At 40.3% G+C, this 26,793-nt stretch overlaps 1 protein-coding gene across 2 annotated transcripts in view; it reads left to right on the top strand.

Annotated features, from left to right (window-relative positions):
* The window catches only part of hibadhb (3-hydroxyisobutyrate dehydrogenase b), a 135,648-nt gene extending 120,311 nt beyond the window's left edge, over positions 1-15,337 (top strand). The window contains exons 7-9 of one of the 2 annotated variants that reach the window (XR_009506953.1): positions 8,228-8,384; positions 10,366-10,533; positions 14,658-14,790. Coding sequence is in view for 1 of the 2 variants with exons in the window: in XM_059945058.1 (XP_059801041.1) it covers positions 8,228-8,384; positions 14,658-14,816 (316 nt within the window). In the remaining variant the exon portion in view is untranslated. Of the gene's footprint in view, positions 1-8,227; positions 8,385-10,365; positions 10,534-14,657 lie in introns of both variants that reach the window. The other variant, XM_059945058.1, reaches the window with a different exon arrangement.
* The last annotated feature ends 11,456 nt before the right edge of the window (positions 15,338-26,793 follow it).

Here is a 26,793-nt window from a genome sequence, read left to right on the forward strand (position 1 = left end):
ATCCAATGCAGCATATTAAAAAACATACTATAAAGAACACAATAATAATAAAAACACAATAAATATAAAATCATAAGATATATATAAGATTGATTATATGTACATAAAATGACATTAGGTACAGGAGTGTCTGTACAGAAGGTGACACTGACAAGGAAATTATAAAGTCGAGGTGGTGGGGGCACGGGAGCAGTTGTGACTGATCTTAGTCACTGGAGAAACACAGAAGCTGGTGGTATACAAGTCTTTATTCAGCTTAACAAACAGGCTTCATTCTGGAGACACTCTCAATAGAGGCTTGCAAACCCAGGGGTACATCACATTTTTATACCCTTAAGGTCAAGAGGTAACAGGAGGTGATTTAATATAATTTCAATGGAATGACATTGCTTACTTCAATACTTTGGTTGACAGACAGTTACTTTGAGATACATAGTGGAAGCATGTTGTAATTGATCAGCCAACTCTGAATATCTGAGCACCTTTGGGATAAATTAATTAACAGAAGTATTCTAAAACCTTTTCACGACGGAGAGCCAGACACACAAAATTAATCTTGTCAGGGCTATCTCTGAGTGCACAAATATGGCAAGTACAAGAAAACTATTGATTGCCTACTCCTTGTGGCCATGTTTGATGTGTTAAGTGACAGCATCCGTGTGGTCTGCCAGCTTGCACTCAAGTCACGATGGTGCACGTAACTTGGCCATGTTGCTTGGTTTTATGCAAGCCAATTAACACAACTCCATTCTCTTCATGTTTGGCATTTGCATATAAAATCTCTTTGTCTTTTAATTTAATTTACTGCTTGCAGTTTACAAAAAAAATAGCAGTCTAATTGCAAACTTCCTGATCTTATTTACATTTAAAATATGAATTGATTAATATCTGCTATATTCACGTAACTTCAGAATACTCCCTAACAGAGGATTTAGTGGGTGGAGGTGTTGATCAGCCTTACTGTTTGGGGAGTGTTTTTTTATGTCTGATGGTTCTGGTGTGGCATGGAAGTCAGTAATCAAGCTGCATTAAAGATTGAAATAAATTTATTATCAAAGTACACATATATCACCATATACAGCCCTGAGATTCATTTTCTTCCCAACTAGACAGACAACAACCAATGTGCAAAATAAATCAATAAATTGCAAATATAAAAAAGGAAATAATAATAAATAATAAGCAATAAATATTGAGAGCATGAGATGACATGTCTCTGAAAGTGAGTCCAGTTCAGTGATGGGGCAAGGTAAAATTGAGTGAAATTACCCCCTCTGGTTCAAGAACTTGATAGATGAGAGGTAATAACTGTTCCTGACCCTGGTGGTGTGGGTCCTGAGCCTCCAGTATCTTCTTCCTGATGGCAGTAGCAAGAAGCGAGCATAGCCTGGGTGGTGGAGATCCTTGATGATGGATGATGCTTTACTGTGAAAGCGCTCCTTGTAGTTGTACTCAGTAGTTGGGTGGACTGTATCCACTACTTCGTGTAGGCTTTTCCATACAAGGGCATTGGTGTTTCTGTACCAAGCAGCAAGATATTCAGTCTCCACCACACATCTATAGAAGTTTGTCAAAGTTTTAGATAATATGGAGAATCTTTGCAAACTTCTAAGTAAGTAGAGGCTTGCTGGACCCAGGACAGATGCTCTGAAATGATACAGACTGTATGGAGACCGAGCTTCAAATTGTCAACTTTTTCTTTTAACTTAGGAGAGATTGGGCTTTACACTTGACAATTGTAAAATCAAAATGCATTACCAACCTGTCTTTGTTATTTAATGTTGTCCTCTGATACAATGGAAAAGGCGTACCACCTTTTCCAAACAGAATCCAGTTTATTATCACTGACATATGTCATGAAATTCATTGTTTTGTGGCAGCAGTACAGTGCAATACATAAAAAGACTATAAATTACAGTAAGAAATATATATTTTAAAAATTAAATTAGTGCAAAAATATTGCACTGTTCATAGATGGTTCATTACCCATACAGAAAACTGATGGCAGAGCTGAAGAAGCTTTTCCTAAAATGTTGAGTGTGTGTCTTCAGGCTCCTGTATCATCTCTGTGACAGTAGTACTAAGAGGAGAGCATGCCCTGAACGAAAGGGGGCCCTCATGATGGATGCCGCCTTTTTGAGGCATTATCTATTGAAAATGTCCACGATGGAGGGGAGTTTACAACACTCTGCAGGTCTTCCCTGATCCTGTGCCATGGCTCCTCCATACCAGATGATGATGCGACCAGTTAGAATACACTCCACAGTACTGTAACATCTGTAGAAATTTGCTTGAATCTTTGGTGACATACCTCAAAGGAACCTAGTGGGAAACACTGGCACAAGCTAATTCACAATAGAGAAGGAGCATTCAAGTTAAGATTCTAGAGTCCTTTTGGTAGAAGCAAACAGACCCCCAATAAAAACCACATTGTACAACATACATGTCTTAGCTGATTGAAATTTTGACAAGGCTAATCACTGTACAAGTGATTTTTGCAAAGGAATATACTATTGAACTGTTACAAATGAATTCAAGTCCGGTGTCTCTGATTACATGAGTTAGGTTTTGTGAGTACAAGAGAGGTCATTATTGATCACAAGCCAATAGAGACTTTCAAAATGTAAAGAAAAGCTTGAAAAAAGTGTTACATCTTTAATTTTCAACAGCTGTCAAGTCTGCATGATCAATACTCAGTAATTTGGATGATGTTTTGTCTTTATGTATTCTGGTAAAACAAATAGACAGTTCTGTAGAGGTTTTATGCTGCTTAGATTTTTAACTACCTGTCTTTGCCTCTCCTCTGATTTGTTCGTTAATGATTCATTCTTCTGTGATTTCTGTGTAGCTCTGTTAGGCATATGCTAACATCTGTCAAATGGGTGGTTCGGGTCAGAGGATAATCAACCTTTCCCTATATTCAGGTCCTCAAGTAACTGGACGTTGCCAGGACTTAAGTTATAGGGAAAGGTTGAATAGGTTAAGACTTCATTTCCTAGAGCATAGAAGAATATACGGAACTAAGAGGGATATGGATAGGGTAACTGCAAGCAGGCTTTTTCTACTGAGGTTGGGTTAGACAAGAATTAGAGGTCATGGATTAAAGGTGAAATGTGAAATGATTAATGGGAACATGAGTGGGATTTCTTCACTCTGTGTGGTGAGAGTGTGGAACGAGCTGCCAGCAGAAGTGGTGGATATGGTATGATTTCAATATTTAAGAGAAAATTTGGTAGGTACCTGCATGGGAAGAGTTTGGAGGGCTACGGCCTCGGTGCAGAGACTCATCAACTTAATAGTCAGGCAGAAGGGCTTGTTTCTGTGTGGTAGTATCCTATAATTCTATGACTCTACAAGAAAGAAGTAAATACTGCTTTTTTTGTACTGCCAAGCTATGTATTTCTTTTGAGATACAGCTGAGATTAGGCCCTTCCAGTCCTTCGAGTTGCACTACTCAGAAGCCCCCAAAACCCCAATAAAACCGTAACCTAATCATGGGACAATTTACAATGATCAAATTAACCTACCCAGTACATCTTTGAACTGTGGGAGGAAACCAGAGGACACGGGGAATATCTACACCTTCCCCGGGGAGGACATATAGACTCCTTGCAGAGGACGCCGGGATTCAACTCCAATCTCTGACACGCCAATCTGTGATAACATCACACTAACCGCTAAGCGATCATTGTCATATTCTTATCATTTGTGCTCAAAAGCACCAATGATCTGCGTGTTTTACCCATGGCTGCATTGTTAATAGGACACTTAGGAAGTCTTTGAGCTGTAGATCCTCAAGTTAGATGCAATAAATTGCAAGTTATAGGACCGATGACTTTTTAAGCAATTCAAGGATCCAAGGATTTAAAAGTATGAGGGTTCAAGATGATGTTAGTGAAATATGGTGATGTTTTGCACACAACTTACAAAACTACAATATTTTCTTTACAATAATCCCCGAGGATATCCCCAGGGCCAGATATGATACACCTCAGGTTGCTGTGGGAATTGAGAAAAGAAATCGCTGGAGCATTAGCTATGATCTTTGAATCCTCTTTGGCTACAGGGGAAGTGCCGGAGGACTGGAGAATGGCAAATGTAGTTCCCTTGTTTGAAAAAGGTAATAAGGAGAAACCTATAGACCGGTGAGTCTTACTTCAGTGGTCTGCAAGCTACTGGAAAGGATTCTTAAGGATAGGATCTATGAGCATTTGGAGAAGTACAGTCTACTCATGGATAGTCAACATGGCTTTGTGAAGGGAAGATCGTGCCTCATGAGCCTGATCTGGTTTTTTGAAGATGTAACAAAAGAAATTGATGAGGGTAGGGCAGTGGATGTAGTCTACATGGACTTTAGCAAGGCATTTCACAAGGTCCGTCATGAGAGACTCATCCAGAAAGTCATGAGGCATAGGATAAGTGGAACCTTGGCTGTTTGGATTAAAAATTGGCTTAAAGGAAGAAAGCAGAGGGTAGTTGTGGAAGGAAAGTATTCTGCCTGGAGGTCGGTGACTAGTGCAGTGCCGCAGGGATCTGTTCTGGGACCCCTGCTCTTTGTGATTTTTATAAGTGACCTGGATGTAGGGGCAGAAGGATGGGTGAGTAAGTTTGCGAATGACACAAAGATTGGAGGAGTTGTGGATGGAGCTGCAGGTTGTCAAAGGTTACAAGAGGATATAGACAGGCTGCAGAGTTGGGCAGAAAAGTGGCAGATGGAGTTCAATCCGGATAAGTGTGAGGTGATGCATTTTGGAAGGACAAACCAGAAGACTGAGTACAGGATCAATGGTCAATTACTTAAGAATGTGGAAGAACAAAGGGACCTTGGAGTTCAAATCCATACATCTCTCAAGGTGGCTGCGCAGGTTGATAGGGTAGTTAAGAAGGCCTATGGGATGCTAGGCTTCATTAACAGGGGGATTGAGTTCAAGAGTAGAGAGGTGATGTTGCAACTCTACAAATCTCTGGTGAGACCGCACTTCCAGAGTATTGTGTTCAGTTCTGGTCACCTTATTATAGGAAGGATGTGGAAGCTATGGAGAGGGTGCAGAGGAGATTTACCAGGATGTTGCCTGGTGTGGAGAACAAGTCATATGAAGCAAGGTTAGCAAATCTGGGACTTTTCTCTTTGGAGTGTAAAAGAATGAGAGGGGACTTGATAGAGGTCTACAAGATTATGAGAGGCATAGATATGGTGGATAGTCAGTACCTGTTTCCCAGGGCACCAGTTGCAAACACCAGAGGGCATATGTACAAAATTAAGGGAGGGGAGTTTAGGGGAGACATCAGGGGTAAGTTTTTTTACACAGAAGGTTGTGAGTGCCTGGAATGACTTGCCAGGGATGGTGGTGGAGGCTAAAACATTAGGGATATTTAAGAGCCTCTTGGACAGGCACTTGGATGAAAGAAAAATAGAGGGTTATAGGGTAGTGTGGGTTTAGTACATTTTTTAAGGATGAGATGGGTCGGCACAACATGGAGGGCTGAAGGGCCTGTACTGTGCTGTAATGTTTTATGGTTCTATAATAGTAGTCACTACTAACTAACTGCACTTATAGCTGAAATATAATGGGATCTCTATTCTCAGGTTTGCCATTGGGTAATCCTTTGTGCACAAATTGGAGGTTTCCTTACTGAGTCGGCACAGTAGCAAAGCAATTAGCTCAATTGCTTTATAATGCCATTGATCACTGATTGGGGTTCAATTCCCGCCACTGTCTATAAAGAGTTTGTATATTCCCGATTTACTCCCACATTCCAAAGAGACACAGACTAGAGCTAGTAAGTTGCGGGTGTGCTATATCACTGCCTGAAGTGTGATGACACTTGTGGGCTTTTTCCCGCCCAATCCTTGCTGATTTCATATAACTCGTTTCACTGTATGTTTCCACGTTCATATGACAAATAAAGCTAATTTGTTCTTCCCTCAGCTGTGCTATCCATAGCTTATGTAGTATCATCATCTATAAAAATAGAATCAGAGATGTGAAATGTTAATATATTTATGTTGAGATTTGTAATGAAAATTATTAGTCAATGGTCTTGGCTGGGGATATGGAGAAGCACAAGGCAAAATGTAATGTGTCTTTTTAGGTGTTTGTACATAGTGGATATGAAGGTTTCCACAGCCTTTTTTTTTGCCATGCACCAATATCATTATTCAAGGGATTCATCTTCCCCACAGACAGTCACAAAACAATGAAGACCTGGAACCTGTTCAATGAAAATCATCGACCCCACCACGTAAGAAAACAAATCACGCAAATGGCAACAATAATTATTAATAGTTACACTGAAGAATAAAAAATAATTGCAGATGCTGGAAGTGAGAAATTAAAACAATATGCTGGAAATACTCAGCAGGTCATATTGCATCTGTGAGAAGAGAAACTGAACTACCATTTCAGATCAAAGGCCATTCATTAGGATTGGGATAGAGACAAATGAAGCCTGCAGGGAGGATGTTGTCTCTGATGGCATCCATGTGAATAAGCTGTAAACAACAGACTACTGATGCCAGACAATTACAGAAGAGTATTGATAATGGCTGGGGTCACCCATCTTGTAAAGACACTGCCCAGAAAGCACTGGTGAACCACTTCTGTAGAAAAATTTGCCAAGAACAATCATAGTCATGGAAAGACCATGGTCATCCATGTCATACAAAACATGATGATGATGACAACAATAACAGCATGATAACAATCTATTCAGGCCCAACGAGACTGTGCTACTCAGTTACACCCATGTGACCCATTAACCTACCAACCCATACATCTTTGGACTGTGGGAGGAAACTGGAGCACCCGGAGGCCACCCACTTGGTCACAGGGAGAACGTGCAAACTTCTTACAGACAGTGGCAGAATTGTACCTGGGTCACTGGCGCTGTAATAGCATTGCGTTAGCTGCTCACTCTTTATTCTGCATTTGGTTATTGTTTTACCTTGTTCTAGCTCAACACACTGTGTAGAGATTTGATCTGTAGGAGCAGTATGCAAGACAAGGTCTTCACTTAGCTCGCAAATGTTGCCGTGCTTCTGGTGCCAATGTAACACGCCCACAACATACTCACCTGTATGTCATTGGAATTTGGGAAGAAACTGAAGCACCTGAGACAGAGCCCGACAGTTCACAGGGAGAACACACAAACTCCTTATAGACAGTGACGGAAACTGAACCTGGGTGGCTATAATACCATTATAGTAATCACTGCACTACCAAGGTGATTGATAAATGCAATTTCTCAATTGATAAATTGATACAGGGTTGATACCTACAACCCTCTACCAGGCTTGATGGGCAGTGTGCCTAATCATTATGGAATGTGAATCACACACTTTGATTGAGATTGGAGGGAAAGATGTATATGGGAATTAGTTCAAAGTAAGTTTATTATTAATGTACATGTATATCACCATATACAATCCTGAGATTCATTGTCTTGCAGACATTCACAGTAGATCAAAGAAATAAATAGAACAAATGAAAAACTACATACAAAGACCAACAGCCAATGTGCAAAAGAAGACAAACCTTCCAAACAGAAGAAAAATCAAATAATAATAATAATAAATATATAAGTAATATTGAGAACATGAGTTGGAGGGTCCCTGAGAGTCCATGGGTTGTAGAATCAGTTCATTTTTGAAATGAGTAAAGTTATCCAATCTGGTTCAGGAGCATAATGGTTGAAGAGTAATAACTGTTCCTGAACCTGGTGCTATGGTATTTAAGACTCTGGTACCTCCTTCCTGATGGTAGCAGCGAGAAGAGAGCGTGGTCTGAATGGTGGATGCTGCTTTCTTGTAGATGTGCTGAGTTTGTGTGTGCCATATATAGAAATTCTAAAAGAAATATTTATTGACATTAGATGTAGGATTCTACATTTTATGAAGGAGTCACTAGTCAAATGAAAATAGAATGCTTTGTGCATATTCTTTTGAACTATTTATATGCAGCCTGTGCAAGCTATAGTGAGCACTGTCTCTTTAAAGTTTATTGACCATGCATTTAATAGCTTGGTTCAATTTGTGTATGCTGGGCTGAGTTAGAATCACTTTAATGTCATGTCATAAATCCAGTATCATTTGGCAGTATAAATGCAGTATCATTTTGGAAGACACTAACTAGAATGAGATGAATGACTTTATGGGGTCAAACGGCAGATAACTGGTCAACTCTGCTTGAACTTTGACCTTAAACTACTCATCTGCAACTTTTGACAGGCTAGGGCTTGACCCGAAGCTTCTGGCGAAAATTCTGAACATGAGTTCAGGTCGATGCTGGTCAAGTGATACCTACAACCCTGTACCGGGAGTGATGGACAGTGTGCCTTCTGCTAATGATTATCAAGGTGGATTTGCAACAGCCTTAATGGCAAAGGTATGCTTGTGTGTATTTTTCTTAAACAAAGGAGTCAGGTCCACTTTCCTGCCACTTTCAGGTCTTCAAATGCCACATACGATACAGTCTGCTGAGAGAGGGTGGAAACTCTGTAGACAAGACTCAGGTTTTCTTAGCAGGAGAATGGGGTTGAGAGGGATAATAAATCAGCTGTGATGAAATGGCAGAACGGATGTGATGGGACAAATGGCCTAATTCTGCTCTTATGTCTTATTCTTTATCCATCTGATTGACCATGTCCTGTATTACTATTAAGACAAATTTATTTATTTCTGTAGAGATACAGCACCTTTAGAGTAATGTTCTGTAATTAGAGTAGCAGACCCTTTTGGCCCAACGAGTCGACACCGCCCCATTGCACCCATGTACCCAATTAACCTACTGACCCATACTTCTTTTGAATGCGGGAGAAAACCTGAGCACAAGGAGGAAACCCATGCAGTCACAAGGAGAATGTACAAACACCTTACAGGCAGCAGCGGGAATTGAACCTGAGTCACAGGTGCTGTTACAGCATTATGATAATTGCTAACCGTAATGAGATTATATAACTTGCATCCCTCCAAACGCATTTATTTATAGATGCCATTGACTACTAGCTTCTGAAAAACTATTTTTGTTACTTCAAGAAACTGATTGTACTAGTTGCCATCATTTGATGTCTAATACAATGGCTGGTAGGTAGCAGAGATAGTTTGTGAATAAATCTACAAGTCCTTGGATAGTACTCCTTTATTTTGCTACTTTCTAGGTGACTCCTCAGTTTAAAACGGTCCTCTCTGCTCTTGGATGCCTTTGCTATTACTACAGATCTTATCCCTCATAAATTTGTATAGTTCAGTCAGTTCCTTCTTCAACCTACAAGCTCAGTCTCTCTAATTAAAAATAATTCATCCCAAGCAGTTAATGTCTTCTGCACCCTCTCCAGTGAAAACACATGCTTGCTATAGTGCAGTGACCAGAACAGCACATAGTATTTGGGTTTTGGCCAAACCAGTATTTTGTGAAGTTGCATAAAGACTTCCTGGATTCTATACCCTATGCTCTGGCCAATGAATTTAAGCGTCTCCTATGCCTTCTTCACGACCATTTAAAATTGAGATACAGTGCAGAATCGGCCCTTCGAACCCGCTGCCCAGCAGTCTACCGATGTAATCTGAACCTAATCATGGGACAATTTACAATGACCAATGAATCTACCAACGTCTTTGGGCTGTGGGAGGAAATGAGAGTACGTGGAGGAACCTTATGCGGTTACGGGGAGAAAGTACAAACTCCATACAGGCAGTGGCAGGAATTTAATCCGAGTCACCTGTACTATAAAGTGTTACGCTAACCACTACGCTATTTACCTGTAGTACAACATTCTGGTATCTTTCTCCTTATCTCTGTCTTGATTGGCTGTCCTTGAAGAAAATGGCCCTGGGTTCAACACACATAGCCAGAGGACATATCGACTGCATTTATCTTATAATTTAATTCTTGGATTATACAACATAGAATATAGAACCTACAGCACAGCATGGGCCCTTTGGCCAACAATCTTGTGCCAACTCTAACATTTCCTCCCACGTAGTCCTCCATTTTTTTCATCCATGTGTCTATCTTGGAGTCTCTTAAAATGTCCCTAGTGTGTCTGCCTCTACTACAGCTCCTGGCAAGTGCATTTCATGCACCCACCACTCTCTGTGTAAAAAATATTGGACCTCCCTCTAACATTTCTCCTATTTTTTCCTCCAAACGCCTTAAAGGTATACCGCCTTGTATTAGTCATTTCCATCCTGGAAAAAAGTCTCTGGCTCTCTACTCTATCTATGCCTCTTATCATCTTGTACATCTCTATCACGTCACCTCATCATCTTGTATACCTCTAACAAGTCACCGCTCATCCTCCTTCCCTCCAGAGAGAAAAGCACCAGCTCTCTCAACCTAATCTCATAAGACATGCTTTCCAATCTAGGCAGCATCACAGTAGATCTCCTCTGTGGGCTTCCTATAATGTGGCAACCAGAAATGAACACAATGTGGATTTAAACTCAGGAGAGTATTGGACCAGTCTGCTTAGCTTCTTCATTTGGAAAACCTACCTTGCCGTTGGACACTCTGGTGAGCCATTGATCCACTCCAGGTACAGTATATCCTTTCATAGTTAGGGAGACTAGATTGTGCTGTGGAGTTCACATCTAGAATATTGTGTAGTAAATTTGCAATCTCCTGTAAGGAGATTGTATGCTCTCCACATGACCACGTGGGTTTCCTCCGGGAGTTCCTGTTTCCTCCCAGAGTACAAAGACCTACCGGGTAGGCTAATTGGTCATTGTAAATTGTCCCGTGATTACATTAGGGTTAATTGGGTTTGTTGGGGGTTGCTGGGGCAGGGTGTGTCGAAGGGCTGGAAAGGCCAACTCCATGATGAATCGCTAAATAAAGATAAAATGAAAACAACAGAGCTCAATATAATCAGGAGTAGATGCCCTTGTACTTGTATTCAAACTCTCTTGCAGTAAACGGCACACCATTTTCCTGCCTAATTGCTTGTTCACGTGTATGTAACTCCCAGTGTTTAATGTACTAGGAAAGCTTGGACCCTCCGAACCCTCCGTGGTTTTCTGGGTCTTCTCTTTATTAACACTTGCGATGTTGTGTAGTGAGGGGATGTTGGAAGAGGGCATTTGTTAGGCAGTTCAAAGGAAATAGTAAACCCTTCTTCCCACAGCACCTCCACTCCAGAATCTAAGTCAAGCTAAGTAATTGAGTCACAATACGCAGTCAATGCTTGTATGTTCTCAAGGTGGAGATTGTGCTCCATCACATTATCAACTTGTTTACTGAGGCACGGAAGAGAATTCCGATCTATTTATTTATCTATCGATCACATGTACATCTCAACATACAGTGAAATGTAGCATTTATGTTAACAATCTGTACAACCTGAGGATGTGCTGGGGACAGCCCTTGGGTGTCACCACACATAGCATTTTGGCACCACATGGCACCACTGTAGCATGCCTACAATGTTTAGCCAAAACAACAGCAGTAACAGAAACAACAAAACAGAACAGCAACAGCAAAACAAGCCCCTTCCCCACCCACCCACCTACTCACACAGATGGACAAACCTCTAACCATGGTACAGGCTGTCCCGGGCCTCTGAACTCCAGCCCTTGGTCCTGGACTCCCAGACTTGCGGACATCATGCTGCTGTCCTCCAGACAAGCCAACCCAGACGACTCGCCAGTCAAGCCCAAGACTCGCCAATCACAGGGCTGTGACCTTAATGCCATAAGACAAGGAGCAGAATTAGGCCATTCAGCCCATCGAGTAAATTAACCTCCTCCCCATTTAGATAACAGTCGCGCTATTGTTCCTTTTACTAAAATGCTTTATCATACATTTCCCAAAACTGTATTCCACCTGCCACTTTTTTACTCATTTTTTCCAATTTGTCTAAATCCTGCTATAATTGCATTGCTTCCTCAGCACTACCTACCCCTCCCTCCACCTATCTTCATATCATCTGCAAACTTTGCCACAAAGCCTTCAATTCCACTATCTAAATCATTAACAAACAATACAAAAACTAGTGGTCCCAATACTGACCCCTGAGGAACACCACTAGTCACTGGCAGCCAACCAGAAAAGGCCCCCCTTATTCCCACTGGCTGCCTCCTGCCTGTCAGCCATTCCTTTGTCCACACCAGTATCTTTTCTGTAATGCCATAGGATTTTATCTTATTGAGCAGCCTCATGTGTGGCACCTTGTCAAAAGCCTTCTGAAAATCCAAGTAAATGACATCCACTGCCTCTCCTTTGTCTACACCGCTTGTTACCTCCTCGAAGAACTCTTAACAGGTTTGTCAGGCAACATTTCCCTTTACAGAAACCATGTTGACTTTGACTAGTTTTATCATTAGTCTCCAAGTACCCTGAAACCTTTTCCTTAATAATAGACTCCAATGCCATCTCAACTACTGAGGTTAAGTTAACTGGCCTATAATTTCCTTCCTTTTGCCTTCCTCCCTTCTTAAAGAGTGGAGTGACATTTGCAATCTTCCAGTCCTCCAGAACCATGCCAAAATCAAGTGATTCTTGAAGATCATGACCAATGCATTTGTGATCTCTTCAGCAACCACTTTCAGGACTCTGGGATGCCATCCAAATGGTCCATGTGATTTATCCACCTTAACGCCTTTGAGTTTCCCTAACACTTTTACCTTTGTTAAAGCAATGACACTCACTGCTGCTCCCTGACACTCATGGACCTCTGGCGCACTGCTAGTGACTTCCACAGTGAAGAATAATGCTAAGTACCCATTAAGTTCATCTGTCATTTTTTTGTTCCCCATTACTCTTTCTCCAGCATCATTTTCCAGTGGTCCAATATCAACTTTCACTTCCTTTTTGCTCTTTATATAATTGAAAAAAACTTTGCATATACTGCTTTATATTATTGGCTAGTTTTCCCTCAAATTTCATCTTTTCCCTTCTTATAACTTTTTAGTTGCCTTTTGTTGGATTTTAAAAGCTTCCCATTCACTTTTGCTACCTTATATGCCCTTTCCCTGGCTTTTATGCAATCCTTGACTTTCCTTGTCAGCCACAGTTATCTAGCCCTGCCATTTGAGAACAACTTCTTTTGTGGGACATATCTATCCTGCGCCTTGTGAAATATTCACAGAAACTTCAGCCATCTCTGCTCTGCTGCATTCCCACCAGTATCTTTCTCCAATCCACCTGGGCAAACCTCTCTCATGCCTTTGTAATTCCCTTTCTTTCATTGTGATACTGATGTGTGTGACTTATGCTTCTCCCTCTCAAATTGCAGTATGAATTCAATCATATTATGATCACTGACTCCTAAAGGTTCCTTTACATTAAGCTCCTTAATAAAATCTGGGTTAGTACACTGCACTCAATCTAAGAAAGCATTTCCCTGAGTAGACTCAAGCACAAACTGCTCTAAAAAGCCATCTCGTAGGTATTCAACAAATTCCCTCTCTTGCAATCAGATACCAACCTTATTCCAAATGCAACATGCATTTAAATACAGCACCATCAGTCCTGCATTCTTCACCCTTTTGAATTTTGCTTCTGTGCTACAATTTAACTCTTTGCTCTGCATTTGTACCCATTCTTTGGCTTGTCCTTCCATACATTCATGTTACATCCATCATCTACTTGTAATCCTGTTGGCTCATTCTTAGCTCTATCATACTGGTTCCCACCCCCCTGCCAAATTAGTTTGAACCACTCGTGACAGCAGTAGTAAACATGCGCACAGGAATATTAGTGTCCATCGGATTCAAGTGCAACCCTTCCCTTTTGGACAGGTCACAGCTGCCATGCATTTATATGCTACCTTATTCTATTCGTATTCTCAATGTAACGTGGGACAGGCAGCAATCCTGAGATTATTACCCTCGCTTCTCATCTTCCTTCCTAACTCTCTGTATTCTGTTTTCAGGACCTCCTCCCTTTTTTTAACTAGGTTGTTGGTACTAATAGGTACCTTGACTTCTGGCTGCTCACCCTCCCTTTTCAGGAGGGTGGACGCATTCAGCAACATCGTGGATCCTGGCACCTGGGAGGCAAATTACTGTCCGTGTTTCTTTCTTGTGTCCACAGAATTACCTATCTGTCCCCCTAACTATAAACTGCCCTATTACTGCTGCCATCCTCTTCAGTTCCCTACCCTTCTGAGCCACAGGGCCAGACTGTGCCAGAGGCACAGCCGCTGTTGCTTCCCCCAGGTAAGAACCCTAACCCTAAGCCCCTCCAACAGTACTCAAATTTATTGTACCACTATCTGTGTTCAAATACCTACTTCTGACAGCCCCCTTATACTTCCCTCTGATCAAGGCTTAAAAGTTATTCCCCTTTGTATTAACTATTTCTGCCCTGGGAAAAATATCTCTGGTTATCCATTCAATCTATATTATTATCTTCTGTACTTATATCAAGTCACCTCACATCCTTCTTTGCTGCAGAGGGAAAAGCCCTCACTTATTCAACCTTTCCTTATAGGACATTAAGTGTAAGGTTGTGCACTTTATATCAGGCAAATGGAAAATCAGTCTGATTTTACTTTTAGTAGCTTGGTTCGGTAGTTTAAAATATATTTTGCCTCAAAATTTATCTCACATAATGCTTGAACGAACTTTTACTTGTCTAGCGAATTAAGATCTGAACAGTACAATAAGGTTCTAAAATCAGTTAACAAATCACGTTTAACTTTTGTTTTCTTCTGTTTAGGATCTTGGATTAGCTCAAAACTCTGCCACAAACACTAAAACCCCTGCACCACTGGGATCGTTGTCCCACCAGATTTACAGGATGATGTGTGCACGAGGCTACACACAGAAAGATTTCTCCTCGGTGTTTCAGTTCCTGCGTGAAGAAGAAAATATATAAACCAGTCCAACGTCGAAGTGTGTCTTGGAAAGTGCAGTCATGAGAATTTGTCCGTGAATGGTCAAATAACTTAACTTATCTAACATAAAAAGGACAGAGTAAATCTGTAGCTGCAAATCATGATCCCAATGTGACTGTATAGTTTCTTAGAGAACAGCTTTTGAGAATATGTACCCAGAGGTCACTTATTTAACTGTGGGATTAGGTAATAAAAGCATTAGAAACTGGATTGCAAACAAGATAACCAGGAAGCTTTGAGGTACGAGTCTGTTATATATTATGTAGGTTTTTGATTTGTTACAGAGGGAAAAAACGAGGCATTAACTTTTAGTTTTATGTTTTGAGAGTTTCATTTCCACTCCCAAGAACTGACATGTTACAAATTTTCATTTTGGCATTGATTTTTCTTTCTATGGATCATACATTGATCAGAATCAATTATAAATTCTTGACAAGTACTGTTTCTTTAAATATTAAATTAATATGTGATAGTAAATTGAAATAAAATTCTATTAATCATGTATGGGATTCAATCAATAGTGTTTTTGTTTGCAGCAATCTGTTTAATTCGAGGCACAAGAGATTCTACAATGGACAATAGACAATAGGTGCAGAAGTAGACCATTCGGCCCCTCGAGTCTGCACCGCCATTCTGAGATCATGGCTGATCATTCACTATCAATACCCAGTCCCTGCCTTGTCCCCATATCCCTTGATTCCCCTATCCATCAGATATCTATCTAGCTCCTTCTTGAAAGCATCCAGAGAATTGGCCTCCACCATCTTCCGAGGCAGTGCATTCCACACCTCCACAACTCTCTGGGAGAGGCTGGAAATCTGGAGCAACACACACAAAATGCTGGAGGAACTCAACAGGTCAGGCAGCATTTATGGAGGGGAATGAACAGTAAATATTTCAGAAGGAGACCCTTTCTCAGGACCCCAGTGTGTTGTGTCTGTTTAATTTGAGCTCTCACAGTAGTTTTGTGTTCAGATCCAAGTCCATTGGGACCCAGGCTAAGGCTACCCACTGTCATTTCACATATCAAGGCAAAGAGTTATACAGCACAATAGCAAGCCCTTTGGCCTGATTTGTCCACTTCAATCCAGTTACCCAAACAAGCTAGTCCCATTTGCTTCTGTTTGACCCATATTCCTCTAAATCTTTACAAACTGTCAAAGCAAAGAGACTTTCGCCATCAGTCTAATTATATTTGATATTAATGTAAGATGATGCCCAGAAGAAGGCTTCTGCTGAATTTGTAGAGAACAATCATGGTCACAGACCATGATCGCCCACGTCATATGACACGACACATACTGATGATGATGATGATGATGACTAATAGAAGGAAATTTGCAAATCATTTAATGGAATAGATGATGGGGCATTTAAATTGAGGATGTTTTCTGCATGTTTCAAATTCTCCTTCATTATTACATACACTAGTGTGTTTCTTGACTCAAATTAGCACATAAATTACCAATAAACTAATAAAATAAACTATTTATACAGGGTAAATAGTTGGTAAATGGTATATATATATATATGATTTTCAGGATAGAAATAATGAGTCAAACAGCCTGTTTTTGTGTTCTAGCACTCAGTAAATTTCTTTACAATATGTTCTTTCTATTTAGTAAATTAAGATATCAATACCCCCATTGGGTTTTATTTTATTTATTTTAGTTTCTATTTAGAGATACAGCATGACATAGGCCCTTCTGGCTCTTTAAGCCTTGCTGCTGAGCAATCCCCCGATCTAATCCTAGCCTAATCACTAGACAATTTACAGTGACCAATTAACTTACCAAACGGTTCATCTTTGGACTGTTGGAGAAAACTCAACACAGACACGGGGAGAATGAACAAATTCCATACAGGTAGCAACGGAATTAAACTCCAGTCTCCAACCTTCCAAGTTGTAATAGTGCCTCACTAATCGCTAGGCTACCATGGTACCCTTGTTCTTGTGAATGGCAGCCATGTTGAATTTCTGAATGTGCTTGGATATGCGCACACTTCAGGATCAGGTTTATTATCTCCGGTATGTGTTGTGAAATTTGTTAAATTTAGCAGCAGCAGTTCAATGCAATACATGACATAGAAGAATAGAAGAAGAAGAAAAAAATAATGGAATAATAATAATAAAGTAAATTACAGTATACGTATATTGAATAGATTAAAAACTGTGCAAAAAACAGAAATAGAAAAGTGTTCATGGATTCAATGTCCATTTAGGAATTGAATGGCAGAAGGGAAGCAACTGTTCCTGAACCGCTGAGTGTGTGCCTTCAGGCTTCTGTACCTCCTACCTGATGGTAACAGTGAGAAAAGGGCATGCCGTGTGTGCTGGAGGTTCTTAATAATGGACGCTGCCTTTCTGAGACACCACTCTCTGAAGATGTCCTAAGTACTTTGTAGGCTAGCACCCAAGATGGAACCAACTAAATTTACAACCCTCTGCAGCTTCTTTTGGTCCTGTGCAGTAGTTCTCCCACCCCAACCCCAAACCAGTGATGCAGCCTGTCAGAATGCTCTCCACGGTACATCTATAGAAGTTTTTGAGTATATTTGTTGACATGCCAAATCTCTTCAAATTCCTGATGTAGTTGCTGTCTTGGCTTCTTTTGTAACTGCATCGATATGTTGGGACCAGGTTAGGTCCTTAGAGATCTTGGAAACTATTTCCTTGGATTCAAAAGAAAATTCTTTTTGGAATTGCAACGGCTGGTATATACAAATCAAGTTCAAGTTTAATTGTCATTCAACCATATGTAAATATCCATGAATACAGCCAAATAAAACAGTGTTGCTGACACCTATTGCATATAATCTGTGGTTATATATATTTTCACCAGTTACCTTGCTGTCCATTCTCCCTTCACCTGAAGTTATTAACTTTATATTGGTATGCCCATCCCTAGAAGACCATAAGACTAAGGAGCAGAATTAGGCCATTTGGCCCATCAAGTCTCCTGCGCCATTCCATCATGGTTGATTTATCATACCTCTCAAACTCATTCTCCTGCCTTCTCCTAGATCCCTGTTTCGTTTGATACTTCTAAGGTATGTCATAAACCATACAAAGCCACGATACTGGGCACCCTGTGGCAAGTGGCTTCTTCATTGTAAGGGAATCACTGCTGAGACCACTCTTGTCCTTGTTTAACAGCAACAGTAATGATTTCTTGTTCATGAGAAAAGGTAGTACCTTTGTTTTTTCCCATCATCCTGACGACAAAAAAAATGCTTGGCAGTCTGGAAGCTATTTCTTATATGCTTCTGACTGCTAAAGGTCAGAACGGCTAACCTACTTTTAGAATAAGTTACTTTGGGGAATGGAGTATTCATGTTCAAAGTAAATTTATTATCAAATGTATCTGCGTCACCATATACAACCCCGAGATTCATTTTCTCTCAGGCATTCACAGTAGAACAAGAATTGCAATAGAATCAGTGAAAAACTACACTCAAACAACCAATCTGTAAAAGAAGACAAACTGTGCAGATACAAAGAAAATGATAATAAATATATCATAAAGAAACAACACTGAGAACAGGAGTTGTAGAGTCCTTGAAAGTGAGTCCATAGGTTGTGGAATCAGTTCAACAATGCCCTATCTCTTTGTAGACTAACCACTGGAGAGATTCGATTTTTCATGTCACTGGAGGACCACTGTGGCAAATTTCAGTGTGGCAGGAGCACGTAACAAACGGCAAATCTTTGGTATTGAGTTTTAACCAATCATTTGTTTCAAATGGGTGGATGAGGCAACTTTAAGCATTGGATTGAGATGTCAAAGAACAGTGGAGACGTAATCATTTTGATTTCTTTCAGTCTTCAGTTGTTTGCCAAATTAGACTGGACAGCTTTGATCTTTGCAAGCTAATATATGTTGGTACCTCTCAATTCCAAGAATAATATGAATTTTACTAATTTGCTAATGGATTTTACTAATTTACAAATTTTACAAATGGATTTTATTGATCTTTTCCCATCCTTGCAAACTCTTTCCTAAAATTAAAATATCTTGCAATCTAAAACAAACATTTAAAAAGGACAAAATTTCTTGTTCTATAAAATGTACCTTTACCAGCCAACATGGTAGTGTAACTAACTGCTGTTGCCTGTAAGGGGTTTGTATGTTCTCCCTGTGAACCCCTTGTGTTTCCTCTGGGTGCTCCAGTTTCCTCCCACATCCAAAGAAGTTAGTAGGTTAATAGGTGACATGGGTGTAATTGGCAGCATGCGCTCTTTGGGCCAGGAAGGCTGTATCTGTAAAAAAGCATGCTATGCTGATCTTGGAGGTACTTGTTTAAATGTGCTTTTATATTGTTATTAGCTATTTATTGATGAAAAAATTGAATTCTGCCCAAGCCGAATCTAGTCATGGAAAACTGATTAACACTGTGTTAATGAGCCAATCAATTTGCAAAATAACTCATGAAAAGCTTCAGAAAGTGTATGAGCAGATGCGTAAAGGCCACTTATCGTGTACTGGATTTATTACAATCTGTAATTCATTTTCTGACTTGTAGATATCCTGAACTCTTAAGCAAAAAACTTAAAGGCAAATGCAAGATTAAGTGATGATACATGGAATCCACAGCAAAAGAGCAAAAGGTCCTGAACTCTGATGCTGTTCTTTGAACAGTTCACATACGTCTGATGTGGACCTAGTCCATAACCCACTGCTCGCATTCTAATCCTCTCTACTCCTGCCTAAAGCCATTATAATTACCCTTTCACTAATTTACCCCCCCCCCCCATGGCCCAGTCTGATCCTGATCTTTAACTATCTGAAATCTAGTTCATTGTTCCCAGAACTCTCTTCTGCTGAAATTCCAATCACCTGGACAAACCAGACTCATTTTCCAATGTCTTGTAATGTCCCCTTCTCTTATTGAATTATCTAAGTGCCATGTCAAGAAATCTTCCTGGGTGCACAAATTCTACCTCATCTAAATCTCTAGCATCAAGAAGGTCTGCCAGTCAACTATAACCAACTGCTTTTGCATAACCTGCCTGCATATCTGCTGGCTACTGAGAAGCCTTCAGTATAAGCACAGCATAGTAAGGAGTTATAGAGCACTATAGCACAGGCCGGCAATCCCGTCTATGCCAAACTATTATCCTAATCCCATCATCCCGCACCTGGACCATAGCCCTCAATACCCCTCCCATCCATGTAATTATGCAAGTTTCTTTTAAATGTTGAAATCAAACCCACATGCACCACTTCCACTGGCAGCTCATTCCACACTCTCACCACCCTCTGTGTGAAGAAGTTTCCCTTAGGTTCCCTTAAATACTTTACCTTTCACTCTTGCCCTGTGGCTTCTAGTTCTTGTCTCACCCAGCCTCTGGAAAAAGCTTGTTTGCATTTACACTATTTCAACCCCTCATAATTTTGTATGCTTTTATCAAATTTTCCCTCATGCTACAGGGAGAAGAAGTCCTAACTTATTCAACCTTATAACTGAAGTCCTCAAGTCCCAGCAACATCCTTGTAACGTTTCTCTGCACCCTTTTCAATCTTACTGATATCATTATGTATCTATTGATATACAATAATTGCGGTTTTTTTATTCGCGAGCTCCGCCATATTGCCTCACTGCATGGACCCACTCGGATGCCCTAAGTGCCACTGTGACATTGTTCCTTGGGAGTACTGTAACTTCTCCTCCTCTTTACATCTCTTTCTATTGTGTTATGAACCTGGAATGTTGAGCTGCCAATCCTGCCTTCTCTCAACTGAGATTTTGTAAGGTCTACAATGTCATAGTTCCATGTAGTAATCCAGGCATTAGGTTCATCTGTTTCACTTGTAATGCTCCTTGCATTGAAATAAATACACTTTAGTTCATCGCCACACCAGGGAAGCTGTTGCATTATGGTAACAGTACTGTAATAGTAATTAAGAAATGTGCTAGCGTTACAAAATTCAAAATGTTTATTATCAAAGTAAAAATATATCAACATATATTCGTCTTCTTGCAGGCATTCACAGTAGAACAAAGAAATACAATAGAATCAATGAAAAGGTACACACAAATAAAGCCTGACAAATAACCAATGTACAAAGGAAGACAAACTATGCAAATAATAAATAAATTATTAAATAAAAACTACTGAGTACACTTTCTACTGTAATTACACTGTGTGATTCTCCAAGAGGACCACATCTGTGTCGTGGTTTGGAGGCTTGCATACCTCTATGATCCAGAGAGTTATGTTGGCTGGAGTCAGGGCCTTGTGCTTTGGGTCTTGGCCGGTCACCCAAGCCAAACAGGTGAAAGGTTATAGGCCAGACTAAGAGTGGCAGAATGTTCCACCGGCCCTCCAGATTCGGGGTTTCCGCTCAGGATTGACTGGTTAAACAAAACTGTTGCAGAAATAGCAAAGAAGAATCCTTCTACATCTTTGTATGATGGTATGACCAAGGACATTCATTGCTGCTCCAAATGCCAGAGGCATAATGGGCAGTAAATAAGAACACTGGGTGATAGGAGGGCTATTGACAGCCAACCCAACTGGAAAATAAAATGGCTTCCCTTCCTGCCTGTAAGTTATACCATTTAAAGCACTGAAAAATATTGTTGGGCAACTCGAATATTCTTGGATTCTAAAAACTAATAAAAGTCAAAGATTGTTTGAGTGATAGCTCTGTTGTGATTTTTAACAAAGGCACTAGTTGGTTAATGAAGTGGATACACTGATAAATACTTGTTTCTTTCAGGATTAATTAACTTTTCATGCAAGGAACTTTTCTGAACAGTTGGTGCTTAATCATTAACTAACCATCTGCTCCCCCTTCCTTCAGGAAGGTGCTCAAGCACCAGCTCCATTTGCTTTGTTGACTGAGACAAGATTCAGCTGAATAATAAAATGGTCCTATGATTTTATCCTGTGCCTTTCCAGTTGCCTAGAATAGCAGCCATTGTTTTGAGGAAACTAATCCTTTGAGGGTCACTGTTAGAATACAGTTAACTTGAATAACTAGCAACAATTTGTAGAGAGCAGTTTGATCTGAATGAAAGGCTGATCGTAGCAATTGGTTTGTTCTTGTCACATGTACCAGGACACAGAGAAAAGCTTGTCTGACATGCTGCTTATTCAAATCATTACACTGTGCATTGAGGTAAAACAATAGCAATGCAGAATAAAGTGTAACAAGTGTAAAATAAAATGTGGGCGGCTAACGTATTTCCATTATAGCGCCAATGACCCAGGTTCAATCCTGCTGCTGTCAGTGAAGAGTTTGTACCGCATGGGTTACTGCTCTGGTTTCCTCCCACATACCAGAGACTTTCCGTAAGACCATAAGATCTAGGACCAGAATTAGGCCACTTGGCACATCGTGTCTGCTCCACTATTTCATCATGGCTGATTCAATTTTCCTCTCAGCCCCAATCTGCCTTCTCCCCACGTCCCTTCATGCCCTGACCAATCAAGAATCTATCAACTTCTACCTTAAATATACAGAAAGACTTGGCCTCCACAGCTGCCTGTGGCATTGAATTCCACAGATTCACTACCCTCTGTTTAAGAAATTCCTTCCATCTCCATTCTAAAAGGACACTCCTCTATTCTGAGGCTGTGTCCTCTGGTCTTAGACTCTCCCATCATAGGAAACATCCTCTCCACATCCGCTCTATCAGGGCCTTTCACCATTCGATAGGTTTCAATGAGGTCACCCCTCATTCTTCTGAATTCTTGTGAACACAGGCCCAGAGCCATCAGACACTCTTCATATGACAAGCCATTCACTCCTGGAATCATTTTTGTGAACCTCCGTTGAACCCTCTCCAGTTTCAGCACATCCTTTCAAAGATAAGGGGCCTAAATCTGCTCACAATACTCCAAGTGAGGCCTCACCAGTGCTTTATAAAGATTCAACATTACATCCTTGCTTTTGTATTCTAGTCGTCTTGAAATGAATGCTACATTGCACTACAGGTAGTAGGTTAATTGGTCACATGGATGGGCTCGTTGGGATGGAAAAGCCTGTTGCCATGTCACTTTCTAAATCAATGAAAAATAAAGTTATAGAAAAAGTGCAGTGCAGGTAGACAATAAAATGCAAGTTCATATTAAGTACAGTAGATAGGTCAAGAAACCACCTTATCATACAAGAAGTCCATTCAAGAGTTTAATAACAGTAGGGTAGAAGCTGTTCTTGAGACTGGTGGTACGTGTTTTCAGTCTTTTGTATGTTCTACCAATGGACGAGATGAGAAGAGAGAATGTGCTTGGTGGGCACGGTCATAGAATTTGCTCAACCCACACAAAATGCTGGAGGAACTTCGCAGGCCAGGCAGCATCTCGGAAGAGTATAGTCGACATTTCAGGCCGAAACCCTTTGGCAGGACGAATTTGCTGGCTGCTTAACTAAGGCATCGAGAAGTCTAGGCAGAGTATTGTTGGATAAGGCTGACAATTTGAAAAATATTCATGTCGGAACTGATTGGGAAGGAATGTGTCCTTTTCAGACACGTTCATAAATAAATTGCAACTGTTCCTCCACGAGTTATTTAATGTCATCTTCAATTACCCATTTAATGGTACGGATTTTATGCTTTGAATAACGATACTTGGACTGGCTCTCACATATTATGGAGAAGAGTGAATAGCAGCTCCTGGAGTCTGTGGATGCACAGTTAAATGTGGAAATCCAAATGTTACTGACTAAGCTCACGCACAGACTTGCTGTAGCAGTGTCTTGCTAATCAATACAGCAAGTTCTTTTCCTTGCAGCAGTTCAGTGCTTACATACCGGTTACCCAATTAACATGTCAGAAACAGTTAGGTCTCGTACTTTTGTGTGTTACTGAATGTGTAACAGTGCAAAGTTGTAATTACTGCCAAGCAAACCTTCTCATACTGAAAATGTAGTGTGGAAAGATCTTCAGAATATACACTCAGTAACCACTTTATTAGTGGTGATGGAAGTTATCCTTGCTGGTTCAGGAGCCTATTAACTGTTCTGGAACCCGGTGGTGTGGGATCTAAGGCTCCCACACTTCTGCTCGATGGTAGTACAGAGATGAGGTAAACTCACATACTCATGACTGAACATAAGTACTCATTCATACACACTTGCTCAAACACATATCACATCATGCTTGACAAACTTCTTTAGATGCACAGATCCTGACTGGTTGCTTCACAGACCCATGTGGAAAGGCCAATGCACAAGAACAGAAAAACCTACAAAAAATATGCTCAGTCCATCAGAGGAAAATCCTTCCCCACCATCAAGCATGTCTACAAAGAGTGCTGCCACGAGGAAGCAGCGTCCATCATCAACAGCTCCCACCATCCAGGCCATGCTCTCTTTTCGCTGTTGTCATCAGGAAGGAAGTACAGGACCCTCAGGTCCCATATCATGAGTTTTAGGAACAGTTATTATCCTTCAGCCAGAACCAGAGGCGATAAATTCACTCAACTTCACTCACCCCAACAATGAACTGTCTCCACATCCAATGAATTCACTTTCAAGGACTGTTCATCTCACATTCTCGATATTTATTGCTCATTTATTTATTATTGTCATTTGTTTTTTTTCTTTCTGTATTTGCATATTGGTCATTTGTCCATATTGTGCGCGATTTTTCATTGATTCTTTTGTGCTTCTTTGTATTTACTGTGAATGGCTGCAAAAAATGAATCATGAGGTTGCTTATGATGACATATATGAACTTTGATAATAAATATACTTTAAACTTTTTCATTGCTTATATTATATTCCTTTATACTTACTGTGAATGCCCACAAGAAAGTGAATCTCAGGGTGGTATATGATGACCCTTATGTGTTTTGATAATAAAATAACTTTGGACTTCGAACATGCTGCTTCGTACCAATGTGAACACTGTGGACCCTGTGCACACACTCCTTCTTATATTCACACTCACAATAACACCAATCCTGAGCCTCTGTGGTGAAATTTATTTCTGCACTCTAAGGACATCATGCAGCTTCAAAATGTGTTCACAAATCATTCTCTTTGGAACACATTAGGATAAAATGATGCAAGTAAATATGACTAATTTGTGCTAATATATATTTAATGTGATGAATTATGGGTTGCTTTAACAGATGAGTGTGCATATTTTAAATAGTGATGTACACTTCCCTGCTTTCCTATAATTGAATAAAACTACCACAAGTTTGATAATGAGTATTTATATTTTAAAGACAAAATGTCTAGAAATCTGGTTTACAAATCACAAATATTCAATATGTACACACATTTAATTCTAGGACATAAAATGGTTGGATGAATGCCAGTCTGCTGTGATGTTCACTGTAAGGATATACTCTGTTTACTGGTGAATTCAGGACAGAGATAAGATGATGGATGGGGGTAGCAGCCATAAAAGCAAAAGAATACTACATGTATATAAAAATTTTAACTCCCACAGATTTTAATTCCTCATGGTTCAAAGACTTTGAAGTTGCGCTTCCTTAGTTTGCATTGATGATTGTTGAGTGAAACTGGCTGAATGGGTAAAACATCAACTGTCTGGGCCATGCTCTCTTCTCACTGCTGCCATTGGGAAGGAGGTACAGGAGCCTTGGGTCCCAGGCCGCCAGGTTCAGAAACAGTTACTTCCCCTCAGTCATTAGGGTCTTGAACCATAAGACTGTAAGACATAGGAGCAGTATTAGGTTATTCAGCCCATCGAGTCTGTTCCACCATTCTATCATGGTTGATTTATTGTCCCTCTCAACCCCATTCTCCTGCCTTCTCCCTGTAACCTTTGATGCCCTGATTAATCAAGAACTTGTAAAACTCTGCTTTAGATATACTCAATAACTTGGCTTCCACAGCCATTGTGGCATACTCACCACTCTCTGGCTAAAGAAATTTCTCCTCATCTCTACTCTAAATGGACCTCCCTCTTGTCTGATGCTGTGCCCTCTGGTCCTGGACTCACCCACTACAGGAAACATCCTCTCCACATCCACGCAATCTCGCCCTTTCAATAAATCTGATAGGTTTCAATGAGATCCCCCCCACCCCCATTTTTCTAAACTCCAGCGAGTACAGTCCCAGAGCTATCAATCATTCCTCACATGTTAACTGGATTCACTCTCGTGAACTTCCTCTGGACCCTCTCCAATGCCAGAAAATCTTTTCTTAGATAAGGGGCCCAAAACTGCTCACAATACTTCAAGTGCAACCAGACCAATGCCTTACAAAGCCTTGGCATTACATCCTTGCTTTTATGTTCTCGTCTTATTGAAATAGATGCTAACAATGCATCTGTCTTCCTCACCATTGACTCAACCTGCAAGTTATCCTTTAGGGAATCCTGCACAAGGACTCCCAAGTCCTTCTGCACCTTTGATTTTTGACTTTTCTCACCAGTTGAAAAAGACGCCAAAGTGCATGACCATACATTACCCTGCACTATATTCCATCTGTCACTTCTTTTCCCATTCTCCTTATCTATCTAAGGCCTTCTGCAGACTCCCTGCTTCCTCAATACTACCTGCCTTTCCACCTATCTTCATATCATCTGTAAATTTGTGCACAAAGTAATCAATTCCATCATCCAAATCATAGACTGAACTGATCTCACAACCTATGGACTCACTTCTAAGGACTCTAAACTTGGGTTCTTGATGTTTATTGCTTGTATGCTTATTTATCTATCTATCTATTTATTCATCTGTTTGTTTATTATTGTTTTTTTCTACTTTTTATGTAATTCCACAGTTTGTTGTCTTTTGCACATTGGTTGTTTGTCCATCTTTGCCGAGTGTGTTGTTTCATTGATTACATTGCGTTTCTTTGTATTTACTGTGAATGCCCACAAGAAAATGAATCTCAGGGTTGGTATATGGTGGCATATAGGTACCTTGATGATAAGCTTACTTTGAACTCTGAACTTTGAAAATGCAATGATTAATTTATCCGATGCTGGGTGCAGGAGGGTGAAACCCCTTCAGGGTTTTGCTAG

The sequence above is a fragment of the Hypanus sabinus genome, chromosome 20 (assembly GCF_030144855.1).
Source record: "Hypanus sabinus isolate sHypSab1 chromosome 20, sHypSab1.hap1, whole genome shotgun sequence".
Classification (NCBI taxonomy): Eukaryota; Metazoa; Chordata; class Chondrichthyes; order Myliobatiformes; family Dasyatidae; genus Hypanus; species Hypanus sabinus.